At 39.8% G+C, this 15,000-nt stretch overlaps 2 protein-coding genes across 4 annotated transcripts in view; both read left to right on the forward strand.

The window, feature by feature from the left end:
- Nucleotides 1–82, forward strand: part of LOC138041772 (uncharacterized) — a 1,752-nt gene extending 1,670 nt beyond the window's left edge. Inside the window, exon 1 of the mRNA XM_068887483.1 lies at nucleotides 1–82. This exon is cut by the window's left edge and continues 1,670 nt beyond it. Within this exon, the coding sequence (XP_068743584.1) occupies nucleotides 1–82 (82 nt within the window).
- LOC138042947 (adhesion G-protein coupled receptor D1-like) overlaps nucleotides 1–15,000 on the forward strand; it is a 191,347-nt gene that overhangs the window by 85,516 nt on the left and 90,831 nt on the right. The window contains exons 1-2 of one of the 3 annotated variants that reach the window (XM_068889014.1): nucleotides 9,778–10,018; nucleotides 10,090–10,120. The exons of 1 other annotated variant lie outside the window; for it this stretch is intronic. In XM_068889014.1, coding sequence (XP_068745115.1) covers nucleotides 9,971–10,018; nucleotides 10,090–10,120 — 79 coding nt within the window. In that variant the 5' untranslated portion in view covers nucleotides 9,778–9,970. Of the gene's footprint in view, nucleotides 1–9,777; nucleotides 10,019–10,089; nucleotides 10,121–15,000 lie in introns of those variants that run through there. One more of the 3 variants, XM_068889015.1, reaches the window with a different exon arrangement.

Consider the following 15,000-nt stretch of genomic DNA (forward strand, 5'->3'; position numbering starts at 1 on the left):
TTTTCAGAAAGGCAGGCTGGCAGATTCTTTAAAAAAGAGGGCTGAACTTAAGTTTTTTTGTTCCTCTAGTGAAAAATCCTAAGGGACTAAGTTGGTCGAAATGGGCTCATAACGCACGGCAACCAGAATTACTGGAACGCACATAAGCTCAAAAAAATCACAGCAGTCGACAACTATCACTTCAACTACTAACACTCGAAAGGTTCATTTTAATGTTCGTTGCCTAGAGTGACATTGTCGTTCGTTCAGTCATTCTGTGATTACATGCAAAATTAAAGGTTAACTTGCTACTATGTTTTAGCTATTCTTGACTCGAAAAATAGTTCAGGATCGTGTTGGTGCAGACTCTTGCCCTTTTCTCCGATCTACGCGCGAGTAGACCAGCCCGCCGCCTTTTTCCTCGGCATGATTGGCTGCCCTGTTCCCCGAGCGTGCGCGTTCTTTCGAAAGCTGTATGGCTTAGCTCCCAACTTGGAATCGGCGTGATAAAGATATCGGCTTCGTCGTCTTCTTGCATAATATCCGCCCCGGATTCTTGTTGTGTTGGCTCCCCCAATTCTTCTTCTGCGGACGGCAAGGCCTCGTGCACACACTTGACGAGATGGGCGTGGCGCTCTTGGAGAAGACCCATCTTCACACAGGTTCGTCGTCTCTCAGCTAAGGCTTCCTCAGTACCTAGTGTTCCGAGGTTCTTGTGATGGGTCTTCAACTTATCCTGTAGGAGGTCCAGCAGGGCTTCCATCGAGGCTCTAGTGGAGTCGTCTAAGGGCGTGTGCAACATCTTCACGCAGTTGGCGAGCTCTTTCTCCGTCTCTCGTACCCAGATATTCGCGAATACTTCGCAGCATTTCTTGAGTAGCCTTTGTTTTTCCAGCGCTCTTTCTTCTGCCACGCATCGGTCCAGTTCTCTAAGAATGGGCGTGGGCGTCTCCGCGGTCGGGTCCATCGGCAGCAACTCCGCACTCTGGGTACTGACTCCCCTGTCCCTGAGTGCCGTTATTCTCGACTGGTGGTGTTGCCTAGCGAGCTCTTGCTGCATGGCTCTGATTCGTTCTTGTTCATGGAGCATGTGATGGAGTTGTCTCTCTCGCAGGCTATCGCGACGTGACTTGCCCAATGAGTCTCTCAAAAGCGCAAGGTTGTCTGGCGATGTCAAATCGTTCGCGTCCTCCGCATCTGTGGCATCCCTTGAAATCGACTCGTCCATGGCGTTGCCTGTCTCCTGGTTTTTAGTGATTGCAATATCGAGAGACAGCGATCGCAGAGCCCCCTTTTCGTTTTCTGTCAAAATACCCTCCTCGTCCTCGTGCATGCTGCCGTCGCTGTCGGAATCGCCACCGTCTTCGCTTTCGATACTGGCAACTGGGATCGACTTGGCTTGTTCAGCAGCCCACACGAGGCAGTCCATAGCGTGCCTTTTCAACCATTCTGCCGCTTTCTTCTTGGGATTTGGCAGGTTCTTAAACTGATATGTTCGGAGCCGCCTATCCATGGCCGGTTGATGCAAGGGACCGAAGTCCAGTTTGCGCTGAGCTGTGATCAACATGGGACATTTGTTGATGAAGGCTCGGGCGGTTTGATATTTTACATCGTGGGCGGTGTATCCTCCTTGCGTGAGAACCTTCCAGTCGGCTATATCCAAGCAACTCTCGTCTGCTTCATCGATGAAGATCACCTCGGTAAACGGAGTGATCATGGCCTTGTTGAAGGCGCGCTGTTTGGTGACGGTTGCGATGTTTCCGTGGTGGATGAGTCCTTGGATTGGGAAGAACAGGCTCGTCTTTCCACTGTTGGCGTCGCCTACCAAGCAAGGTACTTTGTCCTTGTGTCGCTTCTTCCTGTAGTCTAATAGTTTCACGAAATCTTCACAGAAAAAGGCAACCTCGTGCGTAGGCAAGCTGTTCTCCAGAATCTCTCGGAAATACTTCGGGTTGGCAGCCTTCAGGGGATCGTACGGGCAAAAAGCTCTGGGCGACACCTTGCCTATTTGTCCTTCATCAATGGCGTGTTCAACGAAAGCACGTTTCTCCAGAGACCAACAGAAACTGCCTTTGACTTCAATCAGGTCATAGTCGATCACCAGCGGCTGAAAAAGTTCACAGGATGGGTCTGATAGCAGGTCAATAACTTTTCTCATGTGTCGGACGAGTCTGGATTTGAATTGTTCGTTCGTTGCCAAAGTGTTGATGAAAGATCTTGCTTCGCATTTGAAGGAATAGGTGTACTTCGACCTTGGGTCCCTTTTATAGACTTTGCCTCGGTAACTCGCGTAGTCTAGCCTCTTCATGGCAATTGTGACGTCGTTTATCAGGATTGTGAGCTTGTCCGAAAGTCGCGTTTCTTCAGACTCAGAAGTCAAAGCTGCTGCATCGGGGACATGAAACCCAAACTTGTCAATCTGTAATTTCGCCTCAATCATCTTGTCTAGTGCTTTACTCAAAGTCAGCTGAAACCTTGTATTGACTAAAGTGACGCGCACGACGTTCTCTCCTCCACCACTTTCTAACTCTTGGGTGGACGGGGGGGATGGACCAAGAAAATTGCGGAATTCTTTTATGTAGCTGTACTGATAGCTGGCCGCGACGAGTTCTTGCATAAATGGATTCTTGTGGTCTTTGAGGACTTTATACAGCTCGTTAATGGCCGGGCATTCTCTTCCATCTTGAAACTGGACCTATAACATTGAAAGTTAGGAAAGTAGACTTCCGTCAAAGAGCTATTTATCATTATAGGTACACCTTAAAACTTCTTGGCAGTCACATTTGACAATAAGTCCTTTTTTGAAGACCACTCATTCCCCACTTTCTTTTTCTTTTAGTGTTGTTGTTGTTGTTGTTGTTGTTGTTTTTCTTCATAGAGGTATACGTAGAACTGAAGTCTGAGACGATTAAAAAAAGCTTGTGAATGCAGAGTTCGCACTGTTACTGCACATGGCCTTCATGCTTTCCAGCAAAAATATTGCAGAACACGTTTTTTGTGAATCAGCAAAACTCAGAACAGTAAACTTTAATCTGGTTGGAGATAGCTTGCGTGATAACTCAATATTGCAACCGTGAAACCACTTACATATAGAAGGAATGATCAAGCTCTCATCTTGCTTTTCAATTGTACCAAGAAAATTGCTCGGTCCTCTGACCTTTTGTACTTTTGCTCTCGTTTCCCATTTATTCAAAATGTCTTACGATTTGCTATGAGCCTCCAACTCAAGTAATAAATTGATTGATGGATTGATTGTCGGAGTGCACAAAATTCCTTGGATCAAAACTTTTGATATAACGCTCGAGACGGTAAGACAAATTTCAGGTAAAACAACGTCTGCTGTCAAATTGCAAACCATGCCTGCTTAACAGAGCATCCTAAAGGATAATTATATTTTGTAATACCTGACTTGCTTTGACACTAATTCCACATTCCAGTAATGCCCTATGAACGACTAGTGGGTTTGCAGGGGCACCGTTCGGCGTTGTCAATGCTAACCAATAGGAGATCGCTGGCCAAAGCGATTTGTTAACAAGCGTTGGAGAGCCGTCAAGGTATTGTTCAGATTGTGTACTGGGCACAGAATCATATTCTTCGTTCTCGTCGTCGCTGTCACAATTTTCGTCTTCTTTTATATTACCCTTTCTTTCTTGTGTGCCGATAGCACTGAAAAAGAAAGTTGCATTGGGTATACCTGAAAGAAGAAAATACAGGTTTAAAAGACCGGAAAGATGAATGTTGGGAGAAAAATATGAACACAAACCAACCTGAAATGGCTTCGTCACACGAATCCCTCTTACTGCAAATACACCTCCAGGATTTCGAGAGGTCTTTTTCTTTCACGTTCCACACACACTTTGCACTTATAACACTACATTGTCCGGACACGACGGGACTTATGTACCCCAAAACTGCTCCTCGAATTGCCTCGCTGTTCAACTGTTTGCTTGGTTGTTTTGCTCGGTGCATCCTTGATCATCACGAGACGAATAAAATGAGAGCCAAAGTTGCCCTTTAAATAGTCATCAGCACTTGTGAGATCGACAAGCATAAATCTGATCAAATAAAAGACATTTAAACCCCCTGAAGAATTGCTCTTTGTCAATTTTTGCTTCACACGAAAAGGTCTGTCTCTGAGAATCGATTGCCTCATTAGAGGTACTGTTTCAAATACAATGTGATGCACACTATCGGGAGAAATTTTCATGTTCGTGTTATATGCCCGCGCTCAGCGTTTCATCCCTTTCGGGGTTCTCTTTCACATGCTCATAACAGCCTACACCCGCGGGCAAATGCTCACTACTGCCGGTATTGATTAGAATTGAGATGCCCGTGCAGTGTGAAAGCTATTTGAAATACAATGCGACATTTTCATGACACTTTCGGCTGAATCCAAACGACCGTGTAATGATATTCATTCAAACCAAAAACAATTGGTTCCATTCCCAGTTGGGTAAAAAAAATTAAACAGTGATTAGCCGGTTTGCCACGAAATGAATACAATGAATACAACTAACAAGGGGTCAAGTGATTAACAACCAACAGGCTCATTATTATAACGCACACACGCTAATGTGAGACATTGCCGTGGAGGTAGTGGAATTTGCATTTTTCTCCTGAACGGGCCAAGTCTATATGTGTTTTGCCATATAAGAGACGAAAAGATAAGAAAAATAGTCAAATATTCATATCCCCGTCAAATCCGTGAAATCCGTCTTTTTCCTTCTCAAATAAGTATGCACTTTGCATGATGTATTGCATCCCGAAAATCAGTGCCACTGCAAGTGTCTACCCTTGAATCAATCCTAAACTGGAAAACGGAAAAGACAGATTTCACGAGGATATGAATATTTAAACATTCTGCTTATCTTTACTGCTGTAAGTACTATCACTATTGTTATAATACATACTATATATTATACTTACAGTTGTAAGGAGAAGTAAAAAGAATTAAATATTCATATCCCCGTCAAATCCGTGAAATCCGTCTTTTTCCTTCTCAAATAAGTATGCACTTTGCATGATGTATTACATCCCGAAAATCAGTGACACTGCAAGTGTCCGCCCTTGAATCAATCCTAAACTGGAAGACGGGAAAGACGGATTTCACGGGGATATGAATATTTAAACAGTCTACTTCTCTTTACTACTGTAAGTATTATCACTTTTCTTATTATAATACATACTATATATTATACTTACAGTTGTAAGGAGAAGTAAAAAGAATTAAATATTCATATCCCCGTCAAATCCGTGAAATCCGTCTTTTTCCTTCTCAAATAAGTATGCACTTTGCATGATGTATTACATCCCGAAAATCAGTGACACTGCAAGTGTCCGCCCTTGAATTAATCCTAAACTGGAAGACGGGAAAGACGGATTTCACGGGGATATGAATATTTAAACAGTCTACTTCTCTTTACTACTGTAAGTACTATCACTTTTCTTATTATAATACATACTATATATTATACTTACAGTTGTAAGGAGAAGTAAAAAGAATTAAATATTCATATCCCCGTCAAATCCGTGAAATCCGTCTTTTTCCTTCTCAAATAAGTATGCACTTTGCATGATGTATTACATCCCGAAAATCAGTGACACTGCAAGTGTCCGCCCTTGAATCAATCCTAAACTGGAAGACGGGAAAGACGGATTTCACGGGGATATGAATATTTAAACAGTCTACTTCTCTTTACTACTGTAAGTATTATCAATATCTTTACAAAACATATTATTATTATTATTATTGTTATTATTATTATTATTATTATTATTATTATTATTATTATTATTATTATTATCAGTTATGTTCTGTTTAAACTTTCCTTTGAATAGTCCAGTACTTTTCCGTTTGATGGTTATTGTTATTCTTGTTACCATTCTCCGGATATTGACCAGATATTGATGGTTTCCGACTTTTCCGACAAAAAGGTTTTCGGAAGGGTTCGGATTGGCCGGATGTTACGGCTATTCGTCTCGCTCTGTGGTCCCACGTGACACTTGATTATTATCTCAGCTGGGTCGGAAAAGGCCGATATCACGGATTTCCCGGAGATGCTATGAATATTGCATGACATAATTTCTCTCTTCGGCTGTAAGTAGATCATTCACAATCTACTTGCAGTTTTGTCTTGTTTTGCAGAGGTTGTATGATGTGATATCGATTTTGTCTTCGGAAAATTCTCGAGTCCCGGCCATTTCGGTACGTGACACTTGATTATTATCTCAGAAGGGGTCGGAAAAGTCAGATTTCACGGATTTCCCGGAGATGCCATGAATATCTTATCATATAACTTGTCAATTTAACTGTAAGTTGTTTTACATCGTTAGATATTCGTTGCATCTTCGGGAAATCCGATAAATCCGACTTTTCCGACAAAAAGGTTCTCGGGAGGGTTCGGATTGGCCGGATGTTACGGCTATTCGTATCGCTCTGTCGTCCCACGTGACACTTGATTATTATCTCAGCTTGGTCGGAAAAAGCGGATATCACGGATTTCGCGGAGATGCTATGAATATTGCATCACATAACTTCTCTCTTCGGCTATAAATAGATCATTCACAATCTACTTGCAGTTTAGTTTTGTCTTACAGAGCTTATATGATATGATGATATCGATTTTGTTTTCGGAAAGTTCTCGAGTCCCGGCCATTTCGGTCCCGGTCGGAAAACTCTTCGGCCAGGTCGTACCTCATGAATATTTCAATGCAAGATGAGTTGAGCGAGCTGGCCGAAAAGTTCTCGGGAGGGTTCGGATTGGCCGGATCTTACGGATATCCCGGGGACTTTACGATGAATCGCTTCTCTCTTTAACTGCAAGTAAATGGCGAATAAAAATAAGTTGTCTATTTGTCTCTTGTAGGGCCTGCGTTCAAATTCGGTGGCGATCCCAGACAGGGTTGACCACTGTCTCACGAGATTCTCCTTCAACGTGTACCGGGCGAACAAAATGGGAAATGGCGGATTTAACGATTCTTCAAAACACTCAATTGGTCCGTTCAACGCGGACCGAAGTGAAAAGGGAACCAAGAAATAAGGGAAACGATCTTTCTTTCTTTCCTTCTTTCTTCTTTTTCTTCTTTCTTCTTTCTTTCTTTCTTTCTTTCTTTCTTTCTTAATTTCTTTCTTTCTTCTTTCTTTCTTTCTTTCTTTCTTTCAGAGCGACACATGTTAAACAATTTACGCCTCCTTTGTCACTCTTCTAATTAGTCCTACCAGGCCCTGAATTTGATGCACTCTTTGATGCAAATTTTACCTTTCTTTCATAACTCGGCTCTTCCTTTTTTCTCGGAAATTGTAATTTTTATGATTAATTGGTAAGAGGGCTTCGTGTCGTCCAGTTCGATCTGTAATCGTACTCGTGATAAACAAATCGGACTCCTCGTCTGATTTTGTTATCACTCGTATGGTGATTGCAGACCAATTAGCCAATGTCAAAAATACCATAATACTCTTTGTTTCTCCGTCCAAAATTTTGCATAAGCAATTGTTTCCAGTTTCTCTTGAGACCATTGTAAGTTCCAAGAGAAAAAAAAACAATGTTTATGCAACATTTTGGAGGGACAAACAAAGAGTATTATGGTATTTTTGACACTGGCTAATTGGACTTCACTCAGTCCTATTATTATATGTGATAGGACTACATGCTGTCCAATTTGGAGGTAAATATATTCCAAATTGGACAAGCATGTAGTCCTGTTACCTATTAATTATATAGCTAGTCAGTTGTAATTGGGAACTGCTCAGCCAAGCTATTATCCTTAAGAAAGGAAAACTAAAATATTGTGAATTATTCCTATTTCCAAAATATTACCTGAACTCCAGGGGCATTCTTCGTCTGCTTCGCTTAAAGCTTGAGAGACATTTTTTCGCTTTCCGTAACCCTGCGTTCGATTCATGTTGTTGCCTCAGTGAATTTGCAAATTCACGACCTCGCAAAATACTGTAGTTTCTGCCACATTTTTTAAATAACGGTCCAACTAGCACTGCATGACATGTCAACCAAACGTTCTGTTTCGTATTCGTTACCGTCCTTTTTTCTAATTTCAGCGAAAAAACGGCAAAGAACTGCTTCTAGCTAGATCATGACGAGGGATATCTTCCAACTTTCTCGCTTCGTTACGCTGCATCTTCGACTCTGAAAACATTTAGCCAAGTTTTTGTACTCTTGGAGGTGTTTTAGTTTTGGTTTTTGCCTCTCAGGTTGGCAAAATCTTCTTCTGGCAAAGTAGGAAATCTCTCATTTGCAGTGATATCGCTGAAAAAGTCCTGAGAAATTGAAACTTTTGGCAAATCTCCGTGGCTGAACTCCGCGATTGTCAATTACTACAGAGCTGACGCTATTATATTTTCTGGGATTTCGTTGGCTGAGACAAACTGTCCTATATTTTCTAAATTGGACAGTTTTAGAGAATTAAAGAATAATAGCTATGCTGACAATTGCGGATTAACTATCAGCTATATAATTACCATTACGACCTGACTCAGAGAAACAGAAACATGATCGGATATTTAAATTCCTTCAGTTTCATGTGAAAGTCTCAAGCCACAACATTGAAACATCTTACTTGTCGGTAATATTTAACAAAGCAAGGTGCCACAAAAATAATAAATATGAATATTTAACAAAGCAGCCTCAAAATAATTAATATTAATTTAGGCGAACTCGAACATGAATTTAACAATTTACAGGCAACTGTACCTGTGTTTGTGCGAGGATTTAAATCTAAAGTCCCCGATTTCAAGCATCATTATCAGTTTTACGTCTCCGAAAAAGAATGCTTTAAGGACGGTGCCTACTATTGTTATTGCGCATGCGTTCTGCGCATCTCCAGATACTCGGGTTTCCTATCGCCGATGCTTACTAATACAGGGATATTTTTTCGCGGTTTAAAACAATCCGGAGAAGGTAGATCTTTGTAAGTACTCGTGTTATCCAAAAAGTAAATTTGGGGTAGCCATGTTTTTTTGAGAGATAATTATTATTCTATTTTAGAAAGTAATCCATAAATGCTTTGTATTTTAAAGCTTTTTACAAATTTTATTCATGGATTATCTTTGAGAAATGCTTGGTTACCCCAATTTTCTTTTTGGATTTCAATAACACTTGTTAAGATCTACGTTTCCTGCATAATCACACCCCCCGGGGCAAATATATCTTTAGTTAGTAGGCACCATCCTTAAAACCAATGATTAGAAAATGGGTATTTATCACATTTGACATCAAATAAGACATTTCAACAATTTCCGAATGAAAAACTTTAATTCATTTGAAATTAAACTTGAAATTGATTTTATGTTTTAAAAAGTATAATAATGTTATAGCACACATGTTAAAAGATTATTCTCTGTTATAGTATTTTTACATTTTTTTCCCAACACCGAGAAGCAACGACTTTAAGACAAAGAAAAACCATCTCATGTACGACATCCTGTCGTTAAATATATACATAAAGGAGAATCCGACAGCTTTATTTGTTTTCCACACAGCCCCAGTCATCAGATTGCCACCGTCAGTGCAAAAGGTATTGGATTCCTTTTGGATTACAGTAACGTTCTTAGACTGAAACACATCTAAACTCGGGAATGTAAAAGGATAAATAGAGTTAGTTACCAGACTGAGCATGGTATATATGGCACCTTGGAAGAATCGGATAGGGAGCGGCTTATGGGAAGTTCATTAGCACAGTACAGAAATAGAAATATAACGATGAAAAAGTCAACGTCAGACGCGATGTTCGCGGTGATTGGTTGTTAACGAATTGGCACTGACATGGTAAGTACAAATATCGAGCAAAACGAGAACAAAGCAGATGCTCAAATTTATAACAACACGAGATAAGGACAGGCTCTAACCAGTTCAATTGCATGATGACTGAAATCCTTGCTTTAAGCCCTGGTTTGCAGTGGCTATAAAAAAATAAGTACTCAAAACTTGTTAGGGCGCTAAAAGGTCCAGTCCAAGGATAGACATCTCCATCTTACAAAATGCAACAAAGGAGAAAAGATATCAAATTGTTTTTCCTTGCGGCACAGGTTAGTTTAGCTTTGAAACGGATAAAAAAAGCTGTGCCTTTTCTTTAACATTCTCTTAAAATCTTGTTTAGGTCATTTTATGCATCTCCTTGTGCTACAAAGGTAAGCATATATTTTGTTCAGAGTTGAATAAGATCATCACCGTAAAATTGATCAACCTTCAGTAGGATTAATTAAACGGAACGAAGTGAACCTACTTTTTCCTTATGTTATTTAACTTTATTACTGAGTTGCCAAACCAGTCGGAATCTCGGTATCATTTTGTGGGTTTTCTTGTTGTTTTTATTTTTTTCCGTGTCGGGAAAAGTCTTGCCTGTCACTCCCCTGCTAAGTGGTGTCTTTGTGCATAGAGTCTTCTGTGCGTATTTTGTTAGGTTTCAGGGGGCTGGGGTAATGCGTAGCTTGCTCTGCACAATTAACCTGTAATGGTGTCGAAAGTCATTGTAATGCGAATGGCGTTTTAGTACATCTTTAAAGAAAATATACCCATATGGAGCTCAAGAATGGAACGTCAAGACAGGTGGTGAAACAAAAAGATCTGGAATCTTAAAAGCGACGAGTAATGGACTTCGACAGCGTGAATCTTTCGCCCGTCGAGCCGAAATCAAAATGAGCTGCACTTCTAATATTTCGCCAAGGTGGTGTTTCGTACAACACTGAAACCAAATGGAAATTTCTCTGGTAACTTACGGGTTCAACAAAGACAGAGAAGGAATCGAACACCAAAAGTAAATCTGTGATCTCTGTTGTGTGTCTCACAGTCTTTACTGAAGTCGCATCTATTTAAAGACTCTTTAAAGTTTGCCTGTGTGTCTGGCAAGTAACATTCATTTTGTACTCAACTCTGCAAAGGTTAAAAAAAATTGGAAATGTGACAGTGAAAAATTATTTGAATGAAAGCTTGTTGTCTCTTTTGTGCTTTATTATTTACGGTCAAGGTTCTTCCGAAAAGGGTTTGATGTGAACTGTCAGAAATTTATTTAATTGCATATGCTGTGTGATTGTGTGTTTCGCTTGCACGCACGCAACTGAAATAGGAAGGGTTTCTTGCCTCTTATAGAAATATGTTGCTTGTTTCAATAAATTTTTTTTATTTCTGTGAAATTTCTAGCTTTTGTAAATTTATCATGTTGTTTAATTTACGAGCTTAGCAAATTTGCATACGTGTGAAATGTGATACGGGGAGAATTTTTGTAAGTCACGAAAATAAACAGGTCTGTTGGAAGCGTGCTTGAGTTTCAACAAAATGACCCCCAAAATCGGCAAAAGATTGTGACGCTGATGAATAATAAAGTAGCTGCTATTACCAAAACGATGGAATTACCTAATGATAAATAACCTTGTCTTGGTCAACCTCTGAGAGTTGGGCGATTGTGATTGTGTTGAATTCGCACATTTCTTGTCAAAATTTATAACAATTGAAAGAAAAAGAAAACTAACAAAAACAAAAACCCGGTATCTTGGCATCATTTGACACAGATGCTTCACTGTTTCGCGAGTAAACATGCCGCGGTAACTTGATCACTGCGCCCGCTGAATTCGATGTGCGATTTACTCGTTGCAGCCAAAAGTGCAACTATAACAAAACAACTAAAATCTCCCAAAATGTTTTTCGCTGATGGTAACTTTTTATATTCGTGGTTCAAAATTAATGTTGTTTTCATGTCGTAAATTTTGTTACCGATGGCAAAATATTTTATTCTCGATCGACCGTCCTGAAACTTCCTTCTGCTCTTCTTAAAAACTGTGTATCCATATATATTTACTTTTACATCAATATTTCTTTTGCATAAAGAAAGCTTACAAAATCTGTATCTTGCTTGGTTCGCATTTGATAGCATTAAAATAGAATTTTTGGTCCTATGCTTCTGTTACTGAGTGGTATATTTCTTAGGTCGCCCATCCATATACTAACCCCACCGGATAGGGATTAAATTCAGCTTTAAACTTTTGTTTACAAAACTGTCAGGTGCTGTCAGTACACGCTTACACTGGTGGTGGAAAGAAGTTACATGATCAACATGTCAGCCCAGAAGCCAATGTTTCTCGATTCCCTTTTATTTTCTTCAATCTCTCTGGGTTCAGTGCTTTGCTAGTAATCACATGTCTTCTCAAGGGGCTATTTATCTAAGACTTCTACCATGGCGCTGCAATGATAGACAATATCAAAACAATATCGTGTACTGTTAGACCTACATATTACGTAAAGACAACTGTCAACATGTCATCCCAGAAGACAATGATTTTCATTTCCCATTTATTTTCTTCAATCTTTCTGGGTGCAGTACTTTGCTAGTAACCACATGTCTTCACAGGCTATTTACCCAAGACTTTTACCATGGCACTACAATGATAGACAATACCAAAACAATATCGTGCACTGTTAGAGCTACATATTACGCAAGGACAACTTGAATCTCCTGGAAGACAACACACAGCTCAGTTGACATTATGGAATAAATCGCTGTGTTACTTCACTACCACACGTAAGCAATGCGTGTCAATTTTTTTAAAGAGGACAGGAATTTCTTCTTTCTGACTAATGATTAATTAATAGGCCGGTAGCCAGGTTTTTAACCTCAGAAAAGGATCTGTTTCGTCGTACGGACGTGTGAGCGCCTGTGAGCCAAAGGGCCTCTGCTGGTATGACTTCTGGGTGACCCCTTAAATGGTCTTAATAACCCCCCCCCCCCCCCCCCCCCAACTTGAAAAAAAATGCCTGGAACGCTGCAAGTACCACAGGCAACCCAGTGTACCCTTCAAACCAGGCTAATTACTTCTGTTATTTATTCAATGGCCTTTTTTATAGTATACTTACTGCAAGATAAACAGCACTCATTTTGCCTTTTAAAAAAATGCAAAAGTTAAGTGAGAGAAAGGAGTTTCATTGGGACGTCTTTTAAAGCAAATAGCAGGAAAAAGTGCTGTGCACAAAAACCAAACGCAAGAAACCGACTGTTATCGAAGTAAAGTACCTAGGAAGACATGTTTGAAAAAGGCAGTGAGTTCCAAGTAAATTAAAAACGTACGGAGATTTAAAATGGCTTCCCCAATAAATTTAGAGCAGGTTTTGCTTGGTGAGCTAAGAGTTGGACGTCATTTGGCCGCTCATAGCATTAATTACCTGTCACCTAAAAGTACGCTTTCCGCCAAACAATCCTCACTTGCCGTATAGGGAAATAAACAACTTTTGAAATCCTCTTAGGTCTCGTCCGCACTTCCACGTATCCGGATATTTTTGTATCCAAAAACGTTTTTATTCGGAATCAAAAATATCCGCGTCCACACATAGCGTATTCCAATCGTTTTCGAATCGTTTGCACTGTCTACATGTATCCAGATACGCTCTAGTGCTCCTTTTTTTTAGGGAGCTTAAGCAAGAGACATTTTTGTCAACACGGACCCCAAGTAGCCGAGATGAAACTTGGTCGAGACCGGCTTCTGTGACTTGACTTGTTTGCATTAAGCATGTCGCATCAGTGATTTTACGGCATCGCTAATTAATAGGCCTTTTGCAGCTGGGGTCACGTGACCAAACTTTTCCTAGAGAATTTTTATATTATGGGCTATAACTTAAAGAATGCCAGAAATAGAAAGAGCCCATCGAAAATACCAAAATGGTCAAGTTTGAGTCCCCTGGAATGAAAGACTAAGTTTAGACGACAGTTTGAATTTTCGGAAAATTTAGAAGTTTTGTATGGGAAATGTTGCTGGAGAGCAAGGCAACATTTTCCATACAAATTTTCTTATTCTTTTTAAACTTCAGACTGTCATAAGATCTCACCTTTTTAATGATGGGGGCCTCAAATTTGGCCATTTTGATATTCTCGACATGCTTTTTCCATTTCTGGCATTTGTTAAGCTATAGCCCATAATTTTATGAAAAGGAGGTCAAAGGCCTATTGTACAGTACAGGTTTGATTCTTTGTCTTCTTTCTTAATACTGAATCATGACTTTTTTAAGAAATACAAGAGATACGCTTTTTCAGAGCTACGATCAAAGATTGATTTCTGAGGATTAACTTCTTGTTTTACTGGAAGAGAACACGGCTAGAAATTCTCAATCCCATTATGATCGATAATCCGGAAAGGACTCTGAATGTAAAGCAAAGTTCAGATCTGCCAGTGTTAGCTGATTTGTCCAATCCATTTAGTGCATTTCTGTAAAGGAAAGCAAATGACAAATAAACATAACGCGTTCCAAAGAAGAATTTGAATTTGACGGTCATTAAAATTTTACAAAATTTAGCATGGTCTTTCTGCCGGGAAACGTTGTCTTAGCATTGCCAACCCATTAAAATTTAAGACCACAGAGAAAAAACACAAGCACATACAAAGGATATATCAAGGAAAGCAAATATTTTTCAAAGCAGACTTACTCTAGAATTTTTGGCAAGACTGAGTCTCGGCGTCTGCAGCTCTGTTGTTCATTAGCCAGTAGAACTGAAAAAGAAGAGTTCTTTCATAAATAATAGGAATTAGAAAGTTGATTGTCCAGCATTAGCAGGAAAACAACAAAAATCAATTAAAAAAACAGAGTTATTGCACCTAAAATGAAGTTACCTTCTCGCGTTTTTGTTTTTCAACACGGACGCCAAATAGCCAGCTTTGAGGTTTGTGACTTGACGTCTGTGACGTGTGACGTCAATTTTTTTGCAAAATCACTTCCGGTTACCGACCGTGTTGATAAAAGCGTCCCTTGCTTAAAGGGGCTAGGTCACGCAATTTTAGGCAATTTCAGCACTGATCGAATGGTCATAGAATTAACTAAAATATCAAAATAACTGTTCAGAACCATAGAAGAACTCTAACAAAACACAGGGAAGCCAAGAAGGTACATGGATGGACAAAACTTGAGAGGATTGAAATGGATTGAATTTGGGTAAATTTGAAAAACGTCGGTCCACCTTTTTTCAAATTTATATCAGTCTATATCAAAATGTCATTTACACAGCTGGAAGATCATTCTCAGTTGTTATGTG

The sequence above is a fragment of the Montipora capricornis genome, chromosome 3, assembly GCF_036669925.1.
Source record: "Montipora capricornis isolate CH-2021 chromosome 3, ASM3666992v2, whole genome shotgun sequence".
NCBI classification, from domain to species: Eukaryota; Metazoa; Cnidaria; class Anthozoa; order Scleractinia; family Acroporidae; genus Montipora; species Montipora capricornis.